Source organism: Astatotilapia calliptera, chromosome 7 (assembly GCF_900246225.1).
Source record: "Astatotilapia calliptera chromosome 7, fAstCal1.2, whole genome shotgun sequence".
In the NCBI taxonomy this organism is placed as follows: Eukaryota; Metazoa; Chordata; class Actinopteri; order Cichliformes; family Cichlidae; genus Astatotilapia; species Astatotilapia calliptera.
The window spans coordinates 51,200,289-51,227,014 of record NC_039308.1 but is presented as its reverse complement, the minus strand read 5'-3'; the positions used below and the strand labels follow the sequence as shown (position 1 = coordinate 51,227,014).

Genomic DNA, 26,726 nt, shown 5'->3' with positions numbered 1-26,726 from the left:
ATATGAGGATATTCATTTTCGATACAAATTTCAATAGAACAGTAGCAGTAGAGTGTCCTCGTAAGTGGATATTAGGCCCCTGTAGAGCAAGATTTAGTATTTTGGTCTAAATAACCCAAAATGTGATGTCCACATATGTGGATGCCAGGTCCTAGGAGGTTAAAGAATCTGTATTTCTCACAGATGGTGAGGGGGAAAAAAACCCTGTAGACCAGGGGTGGGCAACACCAGGCCTCGAGGGTCGGTGTCCTGCAGGTTTTAGATGTTTCCTTGATCCAACACAGCTGATTCAAATGGCTAAATGACCTCCTCAACATGTCCTGAGGTTCTCCAGAGGCCTGGTAAAGAATTCATCATGTGATTCAGGTGTGTTGACCCAGGGTGAGATCTAAAACCTGCAGGACACCGGCCCTCGAGGCCTGGAGCTACCCACCCCTGCTGTAGACCCTCCTTCTACCTGCTCACAGAGATCCGAGGTATCTTCCACAAATGTGTGGCTGTAGCTCAGGAGGTAGAGCAGGTCATTGACACGCTAAAGTATCCTTGGGCAAGATATTTACCCCTAGCTGCTCACCAGTGCATCCACCAGAGTGTGAATGTTAGACAGAAAGCACCTAAGCATAGAACAAAGTGCTTGTATGAATGGGTGAATGAGGCAAGTTGTATAAAGCACTTTGAGTAGAGTAGAAAAGCACTAAAGAAGATTCAGTTCAGTCCATATGGTGACACCATTTCCCAGAAAACTGATTGGTCAGTAGGTGGTGATTTCATACCTGTTGATCTCTAATCTAAGACTAATCTAACCTGCTGTAATCTTGAGCAGGTTATGTCTGCTGCACAGCCCAGTAACAAGTGAAGCTGCCCTTTTAAAAATAAAAAAATAAAATCCAGAGTTAAACTGGAAGTTAGTGGAATAAGCACGAATCCTGCTTCGTGCTACAAACTTCAGGAGCGACTACTCTTATAGAACGAAGCACGTTATTGGTCAAAAAGAAATAGACACACTTACATGAAAACAGATTTATTTTAAAATATACCCTTTAATGCCAATATTCTGATTTGAAGCTTCAGTTTGGTAAAATGGTTAAAACAATTAACTTTAGTTCATATTTGTAAGATAAGAAATGAAACTGGTCTGATAAACATTCAACAGTTTCAATGGTAACTTCCTCCTGGTGATCACGACAGACTTTCAAATCTTCAAGTGTAATGCTAGTTTAGCACTCACATTCTTACATGTTTCAAGGTTAATGCACAAATACACTCCCACTACTTTATGATGTAAACAGTAACTCATGCAGCCTGTGTGCACGAGACAAATAAGCAGTTCCGATTCCTGAAACATGGAATCTGTAGATTTCCCCCTGACAGGCGTCCATCACAGTCACCTTGTAAATGCCGTCTGTAAGGCTTCGTGCCTCCATCCTTAAATACAGGCATGCTGAATGACAGGAGGGAACAGAAGTAGGCTTTTCATTAAAAACAAACACTTAAGAACTACAAGAGAACAAATAAAATCATTAACACTATCCTCTTTCACACATTTCTCTGATTTGATCTTCATTACTGAACAATTTGTTTAAAAACAGCCCATCCACGCCACGTAAGGGTCCCGCGTATCTGTAGTGCAGCAGATGCAGCATGTAGTGTTGTACCGATGCCTGCAAACTTGATATGCTTTGGTTTGCAGCCTTGTTTAAGTCTTAGGAGAAAGTAGCAGTGAGGATGGCCTCTTGCTGCTGATGATGAAGGGTCCCGATGCCGACAGCAGGGGCGGGCAGAGCGGGCCGGCTCACTAACCGGAGCTGACAAGGACAGAGGAGGAAGTCAATTCGAGTAATATAATTCACTGAGGTTCACAGTGTAGACAGAATTGTTTCAAACTGTGCTCACCTTGCAGGCCAGCTGCTTCTCAAACCTGGGAGCTACAAAAGACCAGGGCCCCATGTTCTGAGGCTCCTCCTGGCTCCAAATGAACTCTGCAAGAGGATTTTAAAAATGTGATTATAACCTACAGTGATACAGGATTTATGTAGGTTAGCACTTTGGTTGAAGTTCCTCTCTTGCAGTTCAGTGAAATTTCAGCTCAGTGTGAAACCAGTTTGCTATAGAGTATTTGGTGAGAACGATAGTACAGCAAACTGAAGTGAAACCTGAGCTTTGTTTCTCATCCACACACACAAAAATGACCATTCAGAACAACTGCCAATCTAAATTATGTCTCTCCGTTTTAATTAAAAAAAAACCCCCCACAAACATACATGTAAAAAAATAAATAAATAAATAAACATGTAGTCATTCGCTAAAGAAAATGTGCCATCTTTCATTTCTAACAGGATTGAATGAAATGTCACGTGGTCTTTATCGGGTCTTGAAATTATTTAAATATAACTTTGGCTGAGTGGTAGTAATAATTTGATTTCTTTTCTTTTCCAGTCTTTTTTGTTGTAGATCTGTTGCTCTGCTTGGGATCGTTGTCTTGTTGCTCGACCCAATTTCAGTCAAACTTTAGCCGTCACACAAACGGCCTCACATTTGACTCTAGGATACTTTGGTATACAGAGAAGTTCACGGTTGACTCGATGACCTTAAACTACCCAGCTGCTGTGGCTGCAAAACAAAACCAAATCATCACTCCTTCACCACCGTGCTCGACACTTGGTATGACATGTGTGTGCTCATATCTAATTGCGATGCTGTGCATTAAGGTCACACATTTCCTTATCTGTCTCATCTGTCTAAAGGACACTGTCGCTAAAGTCTGGTGGTTTGCTCAGACGCAGCTTTGCAAACGTGCCATGTTTTTTTTGTTTCTGGTTTTTCGAGAGAAGACACTTTCTCCTGGTCACACACCAAATAAGCCATATTTCTTAAATCTTTTTTTCTACTGTCATGAAGTTTAGTATGTTAAATGTTAAATGTTGAGGCCTGCAGAATCTGACATGTAGCTCTTGGTTTTTTGCAGTTTCTTTGAGCATTGCACAGTCTGACCTCAGGGTAAATTTGTTGGGATGTCCACCCCTAGAAAGACCGGTTACCGTCTTGAATGTCGCTCACTTGTAAATAATAATAGTGAAAAACATTAGATGTAGAATGATAGGCTTCAAATTGTTTGGAAATGGTCTTTAACCCTTCCTGGATTGATGGGCAGCAGCAATTCTTTCTTTAAGGTCACTGCTGATGTCATTCTTCCTTGCCGTTGTTTTAACACACACCTGAACCAGCAAACTCACAGAACTCCTGCTTTTATGGGCACGATGCATTTGATTGTCAGCTATCAGCTCTTGGCTACTACTTATAGTTTAACTCCTCTCTGGAGGGGAGAGGGAGGGGAAACAGGAGGACAAAGGAGGGGGGAACAACTAAGCTGTAGTGCCTCTTCACCTCACTGTACAATACCTTGTGCAATACTTTTTGTAAATAGTCAACAGTGCAATAGACTCAATACTTGAAATGTGCAATTCACTTGTATTTTTATTTTTTATTCCTATTCTATTTATCCCCTTCATATATTTTATTTATATTGTCTCTGTATTTATATATATATGTGTGTGTGTGTGTGTGTGTGTGTGTGTGTGTGTGTGTGTGTGTGTGTGTGTGTGTATATATATATATATATATAATATTCTGTAACTCTGTAACTTCTGTCGGTGCTGTGCTTTTTTGGAAATCGAATTTCCCAGAGGAACCCACCCGAGGGATTAATAAAGTTCTATCTAATCTAATCTAATACTCACAATTCTTGTAGAAGAAGGGTATAGTTAGTTTAAGGGCACGGCACACAGACATAACGTGCCATGTGTCATAATTTGAGCAGTTTGGTCAAAAAGCTCCTCGTCATATACCTCAGTTACCATCTGAAGACCATTATCTGAATCATCAATTTTTCTTTTAAAAAAACAGAACAAATATTTCTGACTGTCCTTTGCTGTATTACTGTTAAATAATAATCAGGATCTTTGTAAGACCAGAACCTATGATTTATACCCCAAAATGTGAAGATATTTTCAGCCCCGTGTTTGAAGTCTTCTTATCCTCACAAGCTGCATTTAGCTTTAAAACAAAAGCTGTCTGTGCCTAAAAAGTAAAAAGAGGAACCTAAAAAAAGTATGCAAATCACTCACCGCTTTGAAGGTTCAAAGGCTGTGAGCACAGGGTAATAACAGAGGCCAGCTCAGAAAAGCAATTCAAGATTTTGATCTACTCTGAGTCCTCAGCTAAACTTTGCCAGTTGAACACACACGTAGTATTTGTACTGCTGTTTACATAAATGCATTCTTGTGAAACTAAACAAGTAAGGATGGTGTGAATAAGCAAAAAAAGACAATGTTGGCAAGGAAATTTTCTCGTGTATGGAAAGCATGTCCATCACGCCTTGAATGACGCTCACAGGGACAGTAAAGGATAAAGTGAGAGAAACCTGTGAGACAACAGCTGTGCAGTAGGTAAGAGTTTGTCAGATACTTGATGATCTGGCATTTCAACTAAACGGTCGAATGTCGTTTCTGCTTTCAGCTGGATCACATTTAAATTACTCTGACTCAGACTTCAGCAGCGCGCTTTTGTAACCCTCTTCTGTCTGGCAAAAAGTCATCCTTCTAAAGTTTTTGACAGATTGCTAAATTGTATCCGTTTTCTTGATTTTATGACAGGTGGTCTGTTAAATGTAATAATAATTTAAAAAAAAACCAAACAAAAAAAAAAAAAAAAAACCCCAGTAGTTTGTTAAATAGATTTTATAGACCAACCCTTAAAGGTTAACCCCAACACTAACGTTTATAACTTATACAGAAGACACTTCATATGAGGTATGACCTCTCCTGGATGTGATGCAAGCCGTCACCTGTCTGGATCGGAATTACTCTCCATTCCTGAATGAGTGCAGCTGACAGCTGGCTATGCAATGGTCACTGGTTGTAGCTGCCTCTGATGAACGCATCCACCCAGGCATGTTCAGCAAGAAACACGTCAGGACTAAAGGAAAAGGCCAAGGAAGTGTCTGAGTACTCTCCTGATCCAGAAAGGCCTGCACTATTCTGGCGGTGTGGGAACCGGCACCGTCCCACTCAAGCAGCCACCACAGGCCTGGCACGATTACTCATCTCTGTTCCATGAGATTTCCACCAAGCTCAATCAGATGAGAGACTTTCTCTGATGGACATGCGAGGCTGCAGCAGCAGCAGCTCAGAACATCGGTCAGCCACATGGTGGCACTGATGAAAAAAACCGTTCATACACCATTTTTGTGTATACTGAAACCTCTGGATTGCAAATGTAGTAAATTGAACTTATTCTGAGTTTTTTTTCTACAAATAATCTGACTGAAACCAATCAACTACAACCAATATCTACTCACAGAACACGTTTGGATTTTCTAAAAGATTGACTTAAAATAATTTACAGAGAAATGGATTTCAAGCAGAGACTGGAAAAAGATTTCACGACAGAAAACTTGTGATTCTTATTCTGACTCATTAATAAAGTACCGTTGTAATTAAGTGGAAAAAAAGATATTTAGATTTGAGAACTTAAGTGTTTGTAATGTTTAGAGATGGCACGATACCACTTTTTTATGTCCGATACCGATACCGATATCATAAATTTGGATATCTGCCGATACCGATATGAATCCGATATAAAAAAAACTGTTTTTTAAATATCTTGCTGCATTTTGTATAAGTTCATACTCAAGTTTAAAACAACAACTACACTAAAGCTATTCTGTTATACCTGTATACAAAAAAAATATTTCATAGTTCAGCAATACTGATCAATCTAATAAACTTAAACCTACACCATCCTCCCTATTCTGGTATTTTAAAGAGTACTTAGCATAAATATTAAGCAACCTAACTAATAGGGTTCCAACTCCCAGCAACAACAAAAATAAATAAATAAAAAATAGGGAACCACCCCTCACGCTCCACCTCATGATGCTTAATCGACGTAATCAACTTTAATTTGATGCAGTGTGAAAGAGAATGCACAGAAATCAATTATTTTTCAAGAAATATTAAATAGATTCAACATCTTTCTTCAACAAAATTGCAGACTGCACAGATGGTACCTTCCCAAAGGAAAAAGTACTATAGCTTACTAGGGTATATATATTAGACTTAATAGTCACTATATACAATAATGGACTTCTATTCATTTTGCATCAAATTAAAACTTTGGGTGTCAGATAATTATTTATTAAAAGCTAGACATTTTAAATGAGAATAAGAAAGAAAAGTATGTCTTTGTGCCCCCTTTTCCCTGTTAATGCCCTATCGGCCCCCCTGGCTAAACTTTGCTAGATCCGCCCCTGCACAGTTACCAGCCGTCAGCTACGTAGAAAAAGATCCTTGAGTAGAAAGTAATATTAAATACATTCTAACAACAGCTGATCAAGCTTAAACGTGCTGCTGTTGTTCAGCCGCTGGTTTCCTCTTTCTGGTGCAAAGTGGGCCAAAAGCAAACTAGAGACACGGACTCGCGACAGAAAAGCCGATCAGCTGATCGTTAAGCAGTTTCATGATTGAAGTAGCAGCAGGAGAGGCAGTCGCTCCATATATCGCTTGTTAAGCTTAACGTAGGAATGCTTTACAAACATTCAGAGATGGACTTATACACTTGCTTTACTTCTCTCGGGGATAACTTTGTCGGAGATGAAATGCCGGGTTGCTAGCGAAGCTCCAAATGCTATCCAGACCACCGACAGGTCCCGCATGCCACAGCCGCTCTATCACGTGATGCATACTGCTCCGACGTGCTAACGTTCTGAGGTGAGTTACGGCGTGTTGCAAGTTTTGTGAGGTGCTTTCGTGATATTTAATGGATCGGATTACATTTTTTATTTTTCTCCGATATCCGATCCAGTAATTTAGGTCAGTATCGGACCGATACCGATACGTAATATCGGATCGGTCCATCTCTAGTAATGTTTAAATGTATTATTGTACTGCTCTGAAAGGACAAACACCACCCGCACCACCCTAACACTAAAACTAATAAAACAAAACATTTTTAAACAACACAAACTAAAATGAAACAAACAAATCTACTCTGAAAAACGAAACAAAACTCGTAAACTGATCTGATTAAACTTCAACTACGACTCAAAGCAAACTACTAGTGCACCTTCATCTATAAAGCCGGTGTGTAGCCGGTGTAGGCATGTAGGTGGGAAAACAGAGATTAGTGAGCGGTCACGCTACCTTTGGCTTTGGGGTATTTTTTGAGCTCCTGCTGCAGGGCATCCAGAGGGAACGGACACAGCTCCTCCACGCGGATGAGCGCTGTGTTCTGGTTGGCTGCTGATGTCTCCCTCTGTTTCAGCAGAGCATAGTAGTGCTTCCCAGAGCACAGCACCACCTTCTGGACACTGTGTGGAAAGAAAAAACACTGGATTGGGCTCAGGGTTTGGGCTACTTACATATGTGTTTTTATGGTTCTTTCAAAAATCTGAGCTCCTGCAGTTTCATTTAAACACACAGAAACAATCACACACCCACACTGCAGATTTAATATAACGTCTTCTCTACCTTTCTGCTGACACAGAAGTATCACCCAGCACTGGCCTAAAAGACGTTCCTGGTGCCATCTCAGTCAGACTGGACACGGCCCCCTGGGAAAACAGAATATGTCCTTCAAGCATCGAGATGGAAGCATCTCTGAGGAGCTGGATGTGTCAAATCTGTCCTAGAGACCGATTGGTGACTTCCTGGCAACCACTGGTCGCTAGGGAAAAAAAAAATTATATTCCTGAACTGGTTGGCAAGTGGTTACTGGAGGCTGCTGGCTGTTGCTAGGTAAAATTGATTGCAAAGAGGGTGCTGCACAAAAACCCTCCTTGCGATTGCTTTGGTTGCTAGCAGACTGGTAGTTTCATGGAAGACTGCGAAGACTTAGCAAGTACTCGCCGAGCAGTAGTGAAACTCTGCTGCAGCCAACACCATTCAAAAGGTCCAGCTTTTACTTTGAAAAGTGCACGCAGAGTTTTGGTTTTGGGTGTTTTTTGGTGCAGCACCATATACCTGTTTGTGACCAACTTCATTTTGCATCTTGGTGTGATTGGAGCTTTAATAGTCGATTTCACTGCAACGGCCAGCAACCTTCAAATACCACCCGCAAAAACAGTCACAGAAATTTTCGCATTTTTCCCTAGCGACCGCTGTTTTCGAGGCATTTAAGCCCGGCTGAGCGCGGCCTAAAGTACTCACGGAAAATCTCAGCAGAGTCTTGGGTCCCACAACAACGAGAGGTTTGCGGAAGTTTCGAACCATCTGCCTCCGAAGCAGATGGAAGTACTGAGCGGAGGTGGTGGGGTTGACCACTGACATGTTCACAGTATCGCCGTCCACACCCTCCTCCTTACTGTCGCACATCTGCGAGACAAAAAGAGGAAAAGTTAGCATTCATTTATATTTCAGGTAATGTGTAACTAAACATTAGCTTGAGTAGCTTCCACTCTTGTAAAGCTGTAACATGAATATGAATGATTTTTTTTTATACCTCACCTACCAAAGATGACACAAAGTAAGTGTTAAGTATGCAAAATTTCAATTTGGTGTTCAATAAATTGCGCCTATTATCGAGGAAATGATTTTAGAAGCAGCCTCAATCCGATGCAATTTGTCTGCTGATTGCTTGCAGCCCATTAAGAAACATTATCGGTGATGATTTGCCATTGATCAAATCTGTACATAATGTGCTCCTGACTACACAGCCTTCCTCTGCACCGAAGAAACCATCTGTAACTTCACACAACAAGCTTTTCATTTAGATCCTACGGGCTATATTAATGTTTAAAATCTCACTTATAGAACCTTTAATTCTCATTATGTGGTTACCATTGTGTCTGTTTAAATTATGGTATTATTCACGTATAAAGCTCTCTGCGTGACACTGCATTTGTTATTACAGTTCAACTCTACAAAGGCATGAGTGAAAAGATAATCTGTTTCCTGGCAGAGGTAAAAGATTAAACCTCCATGGAAACTATTCAGGTGTTTTTTTAATGTGTTGTCAAGCAACTGATGAATCTGCAGGATCTGAAATGATAGTCATGTCGTGACTGTTTCAGAACCAAAAGAGAGAAGTGGGATGTCTTTCTCCCATGTCTTTGACTTTAGCAGAGTTTAAGATTTTTTTATTACTGCAAAAGTTGTGTAATGGTTAGAGAATACTATGTGGTGAAATCTTTGCCCTATATCCGACTAACTTTGCTTTTCTCTGCAGCTGTTCGTTTGATTCATTTCAAACTTGGTGGGGTAAGTACAGTGCTGAAAACAAATAGTTATTACACAAAGATACCTGAACAACTACACTGAAGCACTTCTACCATTTTGGTAGTCACAAAAAAACTGTAACCCACAATCTGCTCATTACACACACACACACACACACACACACACACACACACACACACACACACACACACACACACACACACACACACACACACACACGATATTATTATTGCCCTCGTTTCAAATCATCTTGCTTGCCCGTATACGACACATTTAAGGGATGTTTAAACTGTAGCTTTAACAAAATGGTTTCATAATCTCTGTGAACAGGCTCTGCACTAGTATGATACACTGACAGAGCACTTGTTTATCACAGTATAACACAAAGTCTGTTAAGCTTCAGGGATATCACTGTGCTGTTATGAATCATAAACCATTCTGAATCCATTTCAGCTGCTTTGGTGCAAACTGAAGTGATAACACTGTCCTCTCTTCATCCCTCCGGAGTGATGGCTACAGGCAAAATGGATTCATGATAGTTTATGCTGACTTTGTTTTTACTGTTAGGATCAAGTGTTTCTTTAATTTTGTTGGTGCAGTGCATAAGGAATTGGTTGCACATCGGTGTTATTCCTGATAGGAATTGTCAGGAAAAACGTGTTCTGTGTGTAGACAAATGAAAGAGTGGTTGGAATAATGTAATGAAGAGCACAGACATTCAGCCTGAATAAAAGGCTTCACCTGGGCCCTCATATGGCTAGTCCATCAAATCTGAGCTTAAGTAGCTTTAAGACTGTCATGTCTTTCTGTAATATTAAGTAGCAGGTTAAATAAACAATAGTGAAATTAAGTGATTGACACTGATATGACACGATTGCAGATTAGAAATACCGACACAGTCCTGACTCACTGACCTGGAGGAAGCGCTCCATACGGCAGGAGGAGTGTTCAGGTCCAGCGCCATCGTATCCATGAGGCAGCAGGATCACCATCCCACACTGCAGCAGCCACTTGGCTTCACCTGGAAACACGACAGTTTCACCTCTGATGAAATAATCTTTCTTTTTTTCTTTTTTTTTGACCAAGTTTATTAGAAAATGCGGCAGAGGGGTGAGAAGCTCACCTCCCGAGATGAAGGTGTCAAAGACAATCTGCGCTCCGTTAAAGAAATCTCCAAACTGAGCCTCCCAGATGGGCAGAAGCTTCGGCTGCGCGATGCTCATGCCGTATTCAAATCCGAGCACGGCCTCTTCAGACAGCGGGCTGTTACACACCTAAACACAAGACACCACAATTTGTTGTGTTTTTCATGTTGACACTGATGGTTTTATCTGCTTTGCGAGGGCATTACCTCCAGGAAACCTGTCTGCTCGGGGCTGATGTGATTCAGAGGGATGTACATGTCGTTAGTGTCCTGGCACACAACCATGGCATGCCGCTGACTGAATGTACCTCTTCCAACGTCCTGTCCACTGATACGGATATTAAAACCTGCAGTGACAATAGCTCGAGTTTAAAGGAAACCCCAGGAATTCCCAAACTGGAAATGAGTCATTTTTACTCACTGCTAAAAACACCAGACAAAACGTGACAAACCTTGGCAGAGGAGAGAGCCGAAAGCGAGGGCCTCTGCTGTCGACCAGTCTAGTTTGGTTCCCTCTTCCAGTTTCTGCAGCCGGGCCTGAGTTTACAAAAGCAAAATAATTTAACTGCTGTGATGTTTGGACAAGGCAACGCGGCAGAAGGATTAGAAGCAAAAGATCCCGATACCTGTACGTGGGTTTTTCCGAGGTGGCTGTGCAGCTGGATTTGCTCAGGGATATCCACAGATTTCACTCCCACAAACTGCAGCAGAGGAATGGGGACACCAGTGTCCCAGGTGGTGACTCTAGCCTGGGGTTCAACAAGATCCCCCCAGCGGCCCTGCAGGTTGGTGGGTGGAGGGCTGTACAGGGTCATGTTGGACAGCTTGTCGTTGAGCATGCTGTAGTATTTGGTTTTGATCTCGTCACGCTCAACTTCTGTCATCAGACCCTCTGAAATCAGCTGGTCTGAGTAGGCGTCTGGGATGCTCTTTCGAGACCTGCAAGGAGCAAACAGGAGATGATCTGATTATTACCCTGTATTCTTTTAAATCAGACGCCCGAGATGGGACCGGGTGCAGACTCGAGCTTTAATTCAAGGGGTTCGACAAAAGCATTGCATTAACTGTTTGGGTATTACAGCCACCTTCAGATGCTCAAAACGAACTGGGCAGTTGACTAAGATGTTTATTTGTCCAGGTTAGGCCTGTTTATTAGTTCATAACAAAGTAAATAAATAAAAATCTGAAAGTGATTCAAAGTATACAAATTGCATTTGTAAATTTTTCACTTGACTTATTATGATGTTAAAGGAGGTTCAAGGAGATGCTGATGTAAGTGAATTATTATTATCATTACGGGCTGAAAAATTCAAATAAACCAATGAGAGAGATCGCAAAAACCTTTGGAGTGATCAAATCAAAATCCTGGTTTGTTCTTAACAAGAATGGCTATGCTGGCCAGCTCAGAAACACTAAAAGCTCTGAAGACAACTAAAGTGGATGGAGACATAATTCTTTCCTTGGTTAAGAAGCAGCCCTCTGCAGCACAGAGCCGAGTCAAGAACACTCACACGGAGGTAGGCGTATAATTGTCAAGGTCTAGCCTTGATGAATGTAATTACAGAGGGTTTACAACAAGGTGAAAAAACACTCGTTACAAACACAACAAGGCCTGATTAGACTTTGCCAGAAAACATCTAAAAGAAGATCGCACTGATGGGAAAAAAAAAACTTTTTTTGGACCTTTAAGTGATGGGAAGAGGAAATTATGAAGGAGGAGGGACAGATACAGAGATGATGTAATGGTATGGGGATGTATGATCGCCAGCGAACAGGACCGTTTCTGTGTATTAAGTAGCAGGATGAATTATGTATTGTACACAGCTGTACTGTCTGCTTTAACCACATGCTGCAAAACTGATGAGACAGAACTCCACAGTGCAAATAGATAATAACACAAAGAATACTGCAAAAGAAAGCAAGAGCTTCTCAAGACAAAGAAATGGGATATGCTTAAAAAGCCAAGTCGGTCACCTGATCTCAGCACAAACCGCATGTTTTCCAGTTACTGAAGACAAAACTGAAGGCAGAGACCCACAAACAACAGCAACTGAAGGCAGCTGCAGTGAAGGCCTGGCTGAGCATCTCAGTGACGGAAACACATCACCTCATGCCCAAGGATTTTAATCCCAGTAGTTCAATATGATGTTTATTTGTCCAATTAACTGTGAGCTTCTCAAAATTGGGACTTGTCTATTATAATGCAATTCCTAAACTGTTAAACCCCTTGAATTAAATCACATATCGACCGATTTAAAATGTATTGAGGTGGTGTACAGAGGCAAAATTAAAACAAAATGCATAAAAGAACTGACCCAAGAACTGCATCTTTAAAAAAACAAAACAAACCTAGCACCTTTTTTTCACTCCCCATGTGATTAAACAACACTCTTGCATTCACTTTAATCTCTCTCTGGCAGTTAATGATTTCTCCTCTTTGTTGTTCTTCATCCATCTTCTCTTCCCCCTCATCCTCCTAACCAGTCACAGTGTATTGCTTCCCACTCCCTGGTCATGCTGGAGGTCGCTTCCTATTAAGAGAGTTCTTTCTCGCCACGGTCGCCAATTGCTTGCTTTTAGAGGCTCGGCTAATTGTTGCAGTTCTCTCTTTAATGTTGCAGGGTCTTTAACATCCAAAGCAACATACTAAAATGACTGTTGTTGTGAGTTTTTATAGTTTCAAAGCACTGTAGTGGTTTAATAGTTGAAACACTACAATTCAAGTTATGCTTGCCTTTCACACAGAAATAAAAATTCCACAATTACCCAAATACACCATTAAACATCAGCCATTGCTACACGAGTAGACCCATCATGTAAATGCATCAGTGCACCTACAAGAATAATTCAAATCAAACTATCAAATCAAATCAAAGTAAAAGCGATAGCTTTAACTAACCGGATGATCTTGTACATTGCCGGATTGGTGAAAAAAGGCTCGTCCAGCTCATTGTGGCCCCACTGACGGTAACAGATCAGGTCCAGGATGACATCTTTCCTGAAGTGCCGCTGGTAGTCGACAGCCAGGCGAGCGGCTCGCAGCACCTCCTCGGCATCATCTCCGTTTACATGGATCACGGCAGAGTTCACCATCTTACCTGTAGAAGAAATCGCCCATTACACACATGATGAAGGTACCACTTTACAAAGTAAAACTGCACTAACCCTGGCTAATTTAAAAGACCTCTCAGATATCCTATTTCACCGTGTGTATCATATTAGACGCATACATGACAATAATCCATATTCGAAACCCTCATGAAACTGTTTGACTTAGGCCTCAGGCTGCATGCTACACTCATTTTTAGCCCCATTACTTTGGATTTTTGCATAGAAACAAATGAAGCATCGTGTAATGTGAAGTGTTTTTTTAAACATTAGTTTTTGGGCATTTTTGCCTTTATTGGATAGCGGAGCAGTGAAGACAGGCAGGTAGTTGCAAAGAGAGCAGAGGGCAGCAAAAGGCCACAGGTCACTCTCAAATACGGGCTGCTGAATTCTGTGGCCATGTGGTCACCCACTCGCCCACTGAGCTAAAGCAGCACCCCACTGATTCTTTTTCCTTCTCACCATTCATCTTATATGAAAACGTCAGGAGAAAAAAGGCTTTACTGGAAAGATTGCCTGACTAAAGCCTGCTATTTGATTAAGTTGAAACACAGTAGACACAATGTCAGGTCACAGGACATTTTGACATTCGCTGTACTAGGGCTGGGCGATATGACCCAAAATTCATATCTCGATATTTTTTAGCTGGATGGCGATATAAGATATATATCTCGATTTTTTTTTAAAGCCATAAGTTAAGAACAAAAAGAGAGTTCTTAGTCACACTGTGTCCCAGATGTCACACGGGCACTTTTATTTACATACAGCGTAGATGTACATGAAGAAATTACTCAAAAATAAATTATCAGCATTTATTAAATAATCATGGTCCATAAATAAAAGAAAACAATGTTGTTTTTGTGCATAACAAAAAGCTCACAATTGTGCAGTCAAAATGTAAACTAATAGACGCTGAGCATAATAACAAAGAGACAGATTTCACAGCTGCACCACGTCTCTGAACAGGTGCCATTTGTGGTCCTTATACACACACAGTACGTATCACTCCGCGAGGCTCCTCTTCGGTAGCCGTAATCCTCCGACAATCCATCAAGCGGTGCAGCTCCGTAGCTTAGCAAAGTCATATTAAAACATTTTTTGACAGATTGCCGAGCGCTGTGTACCACATAAAATCGGTTCGCGGTCAGTAAGCACAACCAGAATTCATACATAAGGCGCACTGTCGATTTTTGAGAAAATGAAAGGATTTTAGGCCGTGCAGCCCCTCCTGGCTGCATGTCGTTAGCGCGGTTAGCTCGCTAACACGTTGACGCCGTCCAGCCCCACGCACGGGGCGATCCGCGGTAACTCGCTAACGGAGATTTTCCGCTTTCATCTTGTCATTGCCTGCAGGTGAAGCTATGGGGGAGGGGGAGTTGTGTTCAGTGAAGGAGAGGCGAGGCCGAGTAACGTTGCGTAGAGACAAAAGTGGACGAAAGAGAGGCAAACCTGCTGCTCCACAAGTATAATTATAACGTAACATAGACTATATCGATATAAACGATATTGTCACATCTTATATCTCGTATGAAAATATATCGATATTTTTAAAAAACTCGATATATCGCCCAGCCCTACGCTGTACCTCTAATTGACACTGGTCTTGGAAACACTGGGTTTAAATACTTTAGAATGAGCTCCAAAAACTTTGAAGCTGTGACATTTTAAAAGTTTATATTTAGTTAATCTGCAACTCTCCTCACACGCTTTTTATCTCATGTCCGCCTATTCTCAAAGTCTTTTTTTATACACACAAAGCGCTTTCAAATAAATGACTTGCTAATAACGTATTCTCTCTGTACACGGGAATACTGATGAGAAGCTTTCACTGACCAACATCACTGCAGTACAAAGACGATCGTCCTCTTTCCGACGGGGTGGTGTAGCCCACTTGGTTATTCACGATGAGGTGGATGCTCCCACCCACTCTGTAGTGAGGAAGATTTGAAAGGGTCAGAGTTTCAGGAACGATGCCTTGACCAGTGAACGAGCCGTCGCCGTGAATCTGTGAAGAAGGAAGAAAGAAGAAGTTATCTCATCGTACAAACGAACATCATCTAACAAATCCTGCTTTTTTTATACTGACCTGATTAGCTATGATTCTTTGGTGTGGTGTGTGTAGTCAACATGCAGAAAGTACAATTATAAAGTTTTAAAATATGTCATATTTGACCTCTGACCTCTCCTTCAACATAATGATCTGAAGGTCAAATTGATAGCAATGCTATACAGAGCTATTTAAAACTATTATTCTTACCACCAGTGTTTGTGTTGACAATAGAGCTGGGCGATATGAGATTTTTTCATATCACGATATGTTTTTTTCATTTCAGGCGATAACGATATCTATCACGATATAAGCCAAATAACTATATTTGTAAGATTTAAATGTGCCGTTGCTCACAAGTAAAATGTGAAATAATCAGCAGCTTGTTTTTATTTAAATATTTATTTCCCATAATAAGTTCAACAGGGTAGATGTACTTAAGGAACATGAGACTTTTTCAGATAAATAAAGGCAAATATTGCAAACTACACAAAAGGCAGCCGCTAAAGCGTTTAAGTTTCAAAATAGAACAAACGAAACAGACTAAATTGTCAATTCCACTTAGAAACAAAATATTAATTCTAAAAATAAATCTTAGTTTGTTTTACAGAAGAACAGACAAAACTGACTAACTTTTGTCAATATCAAATAAACTGAGAACTAAAAGGAAATTCTCAATCTCTCCTTGTTGTATAGCTTAGCTTTTCAAACAGTTTTAACAGTTACTTTAGTCTGACAAAAGCCGAATGACGAATTAGCGCTTCCAGTCAGAGACTGAGGCTACGTCCACACGTACACGGGTATTTTTGAAAACTGAGATTTTCTGTTTTCGTTTTAAAAATAATCCCGTCCACACATAAAGGCAGAAATGAAGGAAAACGCTGCTATGAACATGCCAAAGCAGCAGGTGGCGCTAGATTCCTAACCGTGCCGAAATGCTGGCCAATCAGAAGTCTAGAAGCCTCGGTGGGAAAAAGTAAACAAAGCTGGGGCATAGAAGCAGAACCGAGTCGTATGTGTGGAGGGACAGTAACTGTGTGTATATGTAAGCATTTAAACACTGCAGAGAGTAGAATTAACAGTAACAGTATTGTAGAAATTCATTTCACCGAAACAATAACGTGGCGCACAGTGTGACACATGCACCAGTTTATTGTATTTCCAGACTTGCTTTCGGCACAATTTACAGTGCACGCTACTCTGTTTTTTGTCAGACTTGAAATAGCCGAAATACCTTCACACTACGGAGCTTCTATGGCTCTTCCGTTTGACAATCTCTCCGGCATTGGAACCATCATCTGTTTTCTCTTCGGTCACGCTCGGTTGATTTTTCTAGTCGGCACACTCATTTCCTCCATTACCCGCTGGCTGCCTCCCAAACAAACACACGTGCGGCTTGGCACTTGTGCTGTACGTAACAAGTCACGCGACGTGACGCTGCGGCTGTGATTGGTTCGGCTCTGCGCTACTTAGTTTGGATTGGCTGTTCTTTTTATTTTTTATTTTATTTTAAGAGGACAAGAGCGGCGAGGTCTATCGGGATAGCTTAATTTCTCTATCGAGTAAAAGTTATATCGCGATACATATTGTTATCGTTCTATCGCCCAGCTCTAGTTGACAACATATAGGCATTTATGGAAAGGGGATATGGGGATTCTAAATATTGCATTATAGTTATAGCAACCAAATATCATGTCCCATTTGACCTCTGACCTCCCTTTTACATTTCACATCTGTCTTTCTTTCAAGGTGACCCCAAAAAGCACTTTACCTTCAAAGAAAATGTTTTGAAGAGGAAGAGAATGAGCTTCCTGGTTGGTTAGTTAGTATAACATTATATAATAAGCACAAGTTAAAGTTGTGATGTCTGTAAGTCACAATATTAACATGAGGTAGAGCGAATAAATGTAAAATTGTCAAATTAAAAGTAATAATTGTTCTTCATTAATTCATTAAAGCATACAGTGATTTCTTAAGCATTTTGGAAGGGAGAGGGAATCTTTTTCAGCACACAGAAGTAAAACACTTTTTTATTTGTTCCAATAGAGCTATTTGTGTTCGTTTATGAAATTCCACACTAACAGACTCATCACTTTTTCTAGCAAGTTCTAAAATATGTCCTCATGCGTGCGTGCAGCTGTGATACCTGCAGACAGATGACTTGGTCCCCAGGTTGGGCGTCGTCTTCGGGCGAGTAGTCCCCTTCTTTCCGGAGCTGCTGCCTGGCTCTGGTTTTGCCCTGAGCCACAGGGTTGATGGCCTCAAGGTGAGATGGGTTGGGCAGCATGGTGACATGAAGGGGGTGTTTGGCTCTGAAATCTAACTCCACCGAAGAGGTGAGGTGGGAGAGGACGTCACCGATGGCCGGCGAGGTGTCGGGGAACTCGCTGAGGCCGCGCATCTTACGGAACATAAGCTGGAGAGAAAAATGAGGGAAGCACAGCGTTATCCGAGACCGTCTCGCTTTTGTTTGTCGTGGCGAACAAAAGCTGTTCAGTGATGTTAAAGAAAATAAAAGATAATCTTGAATACCGTGACTAAAATGCAGTATACGGGTCAGATTAAATATCCAAACCTCAGGTGGGAACTTGAGCAGGCCTGTCAGGAGGTTGAGTCGGCCTCGGTGAGGCATGCCGATCACAATGTCAGTGACTCCACTGTGGGCAGACCGGTGGAAGAGCTCAAAGAAAAACCCCATCATGCTCTCTGCTCCCTCTCCTCCATAACGCTTCACAGTAGCAAACTTGGTGGCCAGAAAGTGGTCGAATTCCTGCAGGTCGAAAGAGGAATATTATGAAGTGGATGTCATTGAGATCACGTGCTACAATTCTTTTTTATTACTCTTCTGAAACCTGCCTGCGACTCTAGCATGATCTTGGCCAGCTGCCTTCTCTCCTCTGGAGAGAAATTCTCTCTCTTAAGCTCCTCGAAGCGGTCAGCGAACCACTCCCTCTCATCCAGACTGCTCAGCTGGCCGGGCTCCACTGACAGGTGGCCACAGTAGGCTTCTTCCAGGTAGGCCTGAACCTCTTCCACAGAAGCCTGCGCTTTCCCAAAGTGCCGCAAACCTGCAGAATCACATGTAACGAGTAAAGCAAGCAACACCTACCTGTGAATTGTAAGGGTGGGGGAGGGTCACAGAACAAAAACAGCCCTAATATGTATTTTTTTAGTGTTCTGTATTCACAGATGAATAAACACTGTATATTTCACAAATGATATGAAGCTAGATAACATGCTAGAAAGCAATGAGAACTAGGGCTGGGCTATATCATACCGTTCACTGGTGTAATTTTGGGCAACGATAGGAAAATGAAATATCGCGATAGAATATCGGTAAAACGCGCATGCGCAGTGCCTATATTTACATACGCACATGATGGCGACGCAGAATGAGGAGAGCGAAAGTGGATTCTTGAATGACACAGATGAACCAGAATTGGTTTGTAAAAATGCTGCAACTTCAGTGGTGTGGCACTGGTTTAGCTTTCGTCCGTCAGATACACAACAAAGCACTATTTTTGGTACAGCATGCTAGCAGGCCGTCGTTATTACCGTGTTGTTTGGAAACACTTAAAATCAATCCTTTGATTTTTCTGAAAATCGACAGTGCCCCTTATAATCCCGTGTGCCTTATGTATGAATTCTGGTTGTGTTTACTGACCTCCAAACGATTTTATGTCGTACACGGCGCTCGAAAATCTGTCCAATGTTTTAGTACGACTTTGCTAAACTACGAAGCCGCACCGCTTGATGGATTGTAGGAGCATTAGGGCTATCGTGGGCCTCGCGGAGTGATACGTACTGTGCTTCAACATAATATACACACACAATAGGTAATAACCTCTTTTTAAGTTTTGTGGATATTTTACATGGTTATGCTGAGGACATGTCGGCCAATTTCCACTGGAAATGCCGTTTGGTTAAACTGTCAGCAAGGAATTTGCACTGTTACATTTTTATATAACTTTAATGCACATAAAAAACAGCTGCTTGTTTAAGTGAAAATACATTGATGGGGTTTTTTGCACTAATAAAGTTGAGGAGTTGTAAAGCATTTTGTCTAGTGTCAATTATATCGTCAGTTATATCGTTATCGCAAATTTTCAAATGTATATTGTGATAAATATTTTTGGTCATATCGCCCTGCTCTAATGAGAACAAACTACATTTTAATAATAAAACTTGCATACTTTAAAATTTTACAGGGTTTTTTTCCAGGACTTTAACCTGCAATCATTTTACTCTGACTTTACACTTTTAAACCAAGAATCGAAATTCTCAAATGTTGCATAAAATGTAAATAAAACAGAATGCACCTGTTTACAAATCGAATCCTAAGACTTAACGAGGTAACGACAAGCTGCTGTTACCGTGAATTACTGCGACTAGTCTGATCCATTGACACGCATCACTAGCACATAAGAACATGGGTGATGATTGAGTGCAGTGGGTCACATGGTCACGTTCCCTCCCTGTAAGCCTGTGATCAGATGGGGTCTGTCCAGTCCAGCGCTTGTTGTTGTAACCAGTTCAGATCTAGACCTTTCAGCATGTGGCTCTAATAATATGGTTATCCTGGATGAAGAGGACGGTCCTTCAAGTAAGCAACACAAGACAGTTAAGGAAGCTGAATGTGTAAGTAAAAGTGGAGCTATGTCTGCTGTAACGGTTTCCTTTAGGGATTTGATTTTTTAACGGTTATATACACTCACACGCCGCTTTAACAGGTACAGCCAAGGTTTTTATCGTTAACGAAAACTAACGAAATAACGAAAACTAGAAGTGAAAAAACATTTTCGTTAACGGAAATAAAAATAAAAACAAAAAAAGGAAAACTAACTAAAACTGTAATGAGTGTTCACAAAACTAAAAATTAACTGAATTTATAGCAAAAATGTGTTTAGTTTTCATTGATGTGTGCGTGTCATACAATAGTCAAGGGTGAAAATGAAGTTTAGTTTCCAGATTTTTTGCTTGCTGTCTCATTATGCCAGCAGGTGGCCAGTACGTTAGTCGAGTCGTCTGTGTTGCTGCTCCATCCACGCGCAGAATCATGTCAGGAAAAGTCGGGAGAAAGCGCCAGAGTCCAATAGAGATTGAAAATGTGACGTCGCTCAGGGGTAAAACCGCAAAGAATTCTGGGAACTCGTGGCAAGAGGTACTAGCGCACGCAGGCTTTCAATTGAAATCAGTTATACAGCGATAAAAAGAAACACAAAAAATGGCAAGAAGCTGTTGTATTACAGTTTTTCTCAAATGTTAAAACACAAAAGCCAATCCTGTAACCCAAATGACCAGTAGTCTAAACACATTTACTAAATGTAGCCACCATATTCCAGTACCATAAACACATGTCACATGAAGACACAATTCACAAAACACAACCCTCTGTACTCATAAATCTAAACACATTTTTCCTTGCTAAAACACATGTTGCAAAACAACTCTGCTCATATTCTCAAATGAAAGCCCATGTGATGCAAAATGCTTGCCACAGTCACCAATCTTTGAACACAGGGAACACACCTGGCGTCAGTCACTACACACAACGACTCAAAATTGAAGACACCTGTTGCTAATGATGTGACCCCACCTATAAAAGCATAGTTTGGTGAAGATGCCAAACAATCACAATGGATGAAGGCATTCGAGCGTGCGGAAGGAGAAGAGCTGCAGGCCAAAGAGGAAGAGGGGTTGAGATCAGAGGAGGAAGAGGTGAAGGCCTAAGAAGAAGAGGAGTTCGGAGTAGAGGAGGAAGAGAAGGAGGCCAACAAGAGAGAGGAGAAGGTCCAGGTGGGAGAAGAAGACAACCTCGCACCATCATAACAGATGATATGCGAGCAACAGTAATTGATCATGTCATTGTCCATGGCATGACAATGGCTGAAGCGGGACGAAGAGTACATCCAAACCTGAGTAGGTTCACCGTGGCCACCATTATCAAGGCATTTAGACAACACAACAGGTGTAGTACGCTATTGCTTTCTTTGTCACACTACAGTTTTACAGGCCTGTGAAAGTGGTCTGTTACTTTACATGTAGTTTTACATATAAATCAGTCAATTGACAACACATGTTTCTTTCTTTAGAGCTGAAAGAATGCCACATAGAGGTGGGAGGGTTGCCATATTCACAGCGGCACAAGAAACCCTCATTGCAGATATGGTCCGTGAGAACAACTGCATTAGACTCCGAGAGATCAGAGACAAAGTCATTGCAGATAATGTAAACTTTGAGAACATTGATGCTGTCAGCGTGTCCACAATAGACCGAGTTCTCAGGCGCCAACAGATGAGGATGAAACAGGTCTACAGGGTTCCCTTTGAGCGCAACTCTGCGCGACACATAGAACAACGTTACGAGTATGTGCAAGTACGTATACATCCATGTCCACAGTACAGTTAGTGGACATACTGTGTTGCTTAGTGGCCTACATTACTTCTGGACAATACTGTGCTACCTGATTGACCGTTCTGAACACCTGTACGCTTTTCCATGTTCACAGAGGATAATGCAGGTGGACGCGATGGCCAGACCCCATGAGTACCTCTTCCTGGATGAGGCTGGCTTCAACCTCCAGAAACGAAGGCGAAGAGGCCGTAACATCATTGGCCAAAGAGCCATCACTGAGGTTCCTGGCCAACGGGGGGATAATATTACTCTTTGTGCAGCTATGGGTACAGAGGGGCTTGTCCACCGGCATGCTGTCCTTGGGTCTTACAACACCCAACGTCTCCTCACCTTCCTAGAGGAGCTAAAAGACATCCTCCTGGACCGTCAACAACACCATCCTAGGCTAGCACATCACATGTATGTGATCATTTGGGACAACGCCCGCTTCCACAAAACACACCAAATCAGAGAGTGGTTCACCACCAACAGTGACCACTTTTTAAACGTCTGTCTGCCACCCTACTCCCCTTTCCTGAACCCTATAGAGGAGTTCTTCTCATCATGGAGATGGAAGGTGTATGACAGACAGCCATACACAAGAGAGAACCTCGTACGGGCAATGGAGCTGGCCTGTGCTGACATCCCAGTGGAGGCCTTCCAGGGATGGATTCGCCATTCCAGGGCGTTTTTCCCACGGTGCCTAGCAAGGGACAATATAGCCTGTGATGTGGATGAGGTGATGTGGCCCAATGCAGCTCGGCGACATGATGCCGCACAGTGACTGTGTGTAATACTGTAAAAAGACCGTGTAGACAATAAAAAAGACTTCACACCCTGATCATGTTTCCGAGAGTACTGTTGTGTGCGATAGATTCTGTTTTTGCATTGAGTTGTGTTACAGTAGTGTACGTACATGCAGGATGTTTTTATAGATTTATAGTCTTCATGTGAAACTCACAAATCTAAATGCCTAATCCTCTGCAGGGTTCTATGACGATCCGTTACTGTACAGTTTATAAAAATATGCATTGGCAGTTATGAACCAAAGAACCTTCTCACAAATTGAGCATTGTGTTTTCAATTGTTTTGCTGTAGTGTGTAATGCTGTGTATAGGGTTTACAGTTTTGACAGCTTCGAGCTGCTCTCTTGGTGTGGGAGTTTGAGTTTTGCAGTGGGAAGGTGTGGTTGTGTTTATGTAGCTTTAGAGAAGGGTGTTGTGTTTGGACATTGGGGGACCTGGTGGTAACGTTTGTGACATGTGTTTTAGCATTTGAGAAAAACTGTATTAACTGCAATAGCCGGTCGCATGACAGCCACGGGAAGCCGATGGGTAAAGAGATCGGTTGTTTTCGGATTACGTCGTTGAAGAGAAATTGTTCGAGCCATGTTTCCGAAGTAACAAAGAGGCGACTGGATTGCAGCCATTCAAAGACCAAATATAACGTCCCAGAACACTCCAGCTCACAGGTTAGTCTGCTCCAAGCATTTCCACAAAGGTCAGTCTGCTGTTGTAGTTAATGCGTCATTTTTCTTAACATAATTGGTGATATAGGTTACAAGCAAGTCTGGCGCTGAACAGAAATTGTCGCGCTATGCTCCTTTGTTTATTGTGCATAAATAGTGAATTGTCCTGACACAATATTGCGTTTCGCTTCTGTTATTATGGTACATTGACAAAAACATATACTTTTATTCACAGGATAAAACAGTTGTTTTGTATCACTAATTGCCCAGTACGATTACAGCATACAATATTATTGTCACTGCTACATTTCTGTGATGCGTACCAGAAATTATTTCTACTACTAATTAATTACCATTGAGCTCAAAGGTCCTATTAATAAACGGTTAACGAATGTGTATTTATGAAGACGATTTGTGAGACTGGTAAACTTATGATATGTACGATGGTCTTTACTTTCTACACGGTGCATTTCAAAGTCCTGCACCCATCCGTCGGTAAACTGTACCTGGGCTTGTTGCAGTGACCTGAAGTTACTAAACTTCATGAACCGTATAATTATAAATATGAGCGTGGTGAAAGTTGGGCAGCACGCTAACGTATTTTGTCCCTCTGTGTGCTCGTAAGGGTCTAACCCTTTCACTGGTTTGATTTTTTTCCTCGTATCTTTTCTTTGACTTTTCATTAAGTCTGTCTTTGTACGGACCGGCATTGTTCTCCTTCGTTTTGTACATACCTTTTTGGGGGGCAAAGAAAAAGCAAGAATTTATTGGAACCGAAGAATGAACGTTTTGCGGTGCTGCAAATGCTTGCATTTGATGCAGGTACTTGGATTGTTTTGCCACGAGTTACCGGCATGCAATGCGCGAAAGTCACGTGGTCTGTCAATCTCTATTTGGGATTACTTTGAATATGACTGTGTTTTGAATAAAGCAAGTGTCTTGTAGTGGAAAGAGACAAATTATGAGGGACATTTCTAAAGGGAAAAAATCCCACAAACCTTAAAGTGCACTTGAAAAGCTCACACAAGAAGGCTAACCTAGCTTACCTTGAGAAGGTAAGGGAGCACACTCAACCCTCATCCCCAGAAAACAGAAGCTAACCCCAGGCAAGGCAGCGTGATGCATCCCGAGACAACAGGACTGGGGTATCTACATAACTGTTTGAGTAAATTGCCTTCAAAAAGTTTATCAATTCACTTGAACCAAAATTACGAACACCCAGTGCTGCGAGAGTTAATAGTCTCATTGGGGCCAAGATATACATTTTATAGTTGCCTGGTATCAATGGTTGTTCATCTGCCTTCATTTATTTATTTAAAGAACCCATAGGTGTAGCCCTGCGACAGACAGGCGACCTGTGCAGGGTATGGTAGCTGGAATAGCAACATACCCAAGGATAAGCAGAAGAGAATGACTGATATGATGAAACTGGGATTTTGTTACACTTAATTATTGCAAACACAACTAAAACTATAACTGAAACTAATCAAAACTAAACTGAAACTAAGGATTTTCAAAAAAATAAAAAACTAAACTAGCAAACAATTGGTAAAAACTAATTAAAACTGATATAAAATTGAAAATCTGAAGTCAAAACTAAATAAAAAATAAAAACTAATGAAAATTGCAAAACTATTAAAACCCTGGGTACAGCTGCTTGTTAATGAAAATATTTAACAGGCCAGTGACATCACAGCAAGATGACCAGCTCAGGTGTAAACAGCCTGGAATAAAGAGCCATCCTGCCTTGCCCAAGTATTAGTGCTGACCACGTCCTTTTATGAGCGCCGTGTAGACGTCTTCTGATGGCTCGTTGTGACTGGACAGCACACCATGTCAAAGTTAAAAAAACAAAACAAAAAACGTTTTGTGTTCAATGGATCAAATTTTGCTTCTTTACATAAGCCTGTAGAGAACTTTTAAATTTTAACCTCATAATTAGGCGTAATAATGGTGCAGTAACAGATGCAACCACTCAAATTTTGCATAACAAAACATAAAAACAACTTTATGTGCATGAACCTTAAAGAGTTCATGCTTTAGCATTAAGTCATGGATAAAATGGTGTGTGTCGTTTTGTTTTCTCCCCTACAGCCATTTTTGGACTCCTCACTTTCAGAGACAACTGATGATCAACCAGGTGTTGCGCAAGAATGGCACATGCTAACAAGTAAGTACAAGTTGTGTTGAACACAGAGTCCTCAGTTAAACATCAAAACTGGAGTGCAGCAAATACTGGGATGGGCAGGATTTCATAATGAAAGGCAAACGCCATATAAGTTTAACACTTTTTAAACAGCAAAAAGTAGAGAGTTGGACGTGATTAACACTTAAAAACTCAGAGTGAAATGACATTGTGGGTGTTATTTTTCCCCCTCATAGTTTAAAAAAGGTAAACAAGTGTGAGTATGCTAACTTCAGGTGCATGCTTTCTGCAGGATTCCTTTACCTGAGGTGTTGAGTTGTCCACTCATGGTGCCAGTCAGCATGCTAATCTCCGGGACACTGTCAACAACAGGCTTTTGGGGTAGCAAAGGGTTAATTTTAGCAGCCTTGTGTCCGTGAGCTCTGTATGCCTCCACCAGTCTAGCTAGAGCATGATCTGAACACAAGAGAAGAGAACAACGCGTGACAGCGAGCTCACATTAAATAAATGACGCGTTCACTGCACAGCAGTTAACAGCTACAACAGCTTCCAGAGTCAACGATAAGCCACCTAAACAGAATATCATTCAAACTCGTATAAAAATACCGCGGAATAAAATAACCCCACAAACAAGTGTTAATGCAACTGTCTTTGCGGAGCCTCTATGTTAAACGACGGTAACTTAAGGGGACCGTACTGCAATTTAACTCCATACTGACCTTGATTTAGTGCAGCCACCCGCTCGCTCTGCCACTTCTGGTCCCGCTCGGTGCTCTTGGGTCGGTACCCGTAAACACCTCTCTCGGTGTGATAACTGCAGCCGACAACCTGCCGAGCGACGCTCTGCGGCAGTCTGCTCAGCGAGCTTTTCAGCAAAATCAAGGCCGACATGTTTCCAGGTCTTTAGTCTCGCATGAGATAGCGGCACACATCTGAGAACAGGCTACAGGACGGCAGCCATACTGCCCGGAGGAGGGACACGTTAATGGGAGGAGATGTCGCATCGGCAGGCGATTGGCTGAAGCTTATCTGGTCGATATTTAAGTCGAGTAAATGGTATTTAATTTTACTTAAACACAAGGTTTGAATCTGTAGGGCACGAGGTTACATTTTTACATTTCGGGCCAGCGCTATGTTGTCTTTAAGATGGCTAAAAATCTCAGAAGCAAGTGAAGTAGCGCAACAGG

The 26,726-nt window shown here is 41.5% G+C and overlaps 2 protein-coding genes across 2 annotated transcripts; one reads left to right on the top strand and one right to left on the bottom strand.

The window, feature by feature from the left end:
* Positions 1 to 1,005: 1,005 nt before the first annotated feature.
* dhtkd1 (dehydrogenase E1 and transketolase domain containing 1) lies at positions 1,006 to 26,726 on the bottom strand. The gene is made up of 17 exons (XM_026175463.1): positions 26,259 to 26,726; positions 25,843 to 25,995; positions 18,389 to 18,600; positions 18,108 to 18,302; positions 17,679 to 17,948; positions 15,319 to 15,490; positions 13,277 to 13,475; positions 11,004 to 11,316; positions 10,830 to 10,914; positions 10,585 to 10,724; positions 10,357 to 10,507; positions 10,148 to 10,254; positions 8,205 to 8,369; positions 7,527 to 7,609; positions 7,200 to 7,366; positions 1,894 to 1,979; positions 1,006 to 1,805 (listed from the first exon to the last, which is right to left on the bottom strand). Exons 1-17 carry the CDS (start codon positions 26,428 to 26,430, stop codon positions 1,704 to 1,706), a joined length of 2,772 nt encoding a protein of 923 aa, XP_026031248.1. The 5' UTR covers positions 26,431 to 26,726; the 3' UTR covers positions 1,006 to 1,703.
* On the top strand, positions 21,017 to 23,033 carry LOC113026550 (uncharacterized). Its single transcript, XM_026175464.1, has 2 exons — positions 21,017 to 21,500; positions 21,625 to 23,033. The coding sequence occupies exon 2, from the start codon at positions 21,900 to 21,902 to the stop codon at positions 22,707 to 22,709; it is 810 nt and encodes a 269-aa protein (XP_026031249.1). The 5' UTR covers positions 21,017 to 21,500; positions 21,625 to 21,899; the 3' UTR covers positions 22,710 to 23,033.

Coding starts and splice junctions, on each gene's coding strand:
- dhtkd1 (XM_026175463.1), bottom strand. CDS start 26,430: ATGTCGGCCTTGATTTTGCTGAAAAGCTCGCTGAGCAGACTGCCGCAG. Junction 15,491..17,678: donor ACCAAGTCATCTGTCTGCAG/GTATCACAGCTG, acceptor CCTTCTTCACAG/ATTCACGGCGACGGCTCGTT. Junction 11,317..13,276: donor GCAATGTACAAGATCATCCG/GTTAGTTAAAGC, acceptor TGCTCCTTGCAG/GTCTCGAAAGAGCATCCCAG.
- LOC113026550 (XM_026175464.1), top strand. CDS start 21,900: ATGTGCAAGTACGTATACATCCATGTCCACAGTACAGTTAGTGGACAT.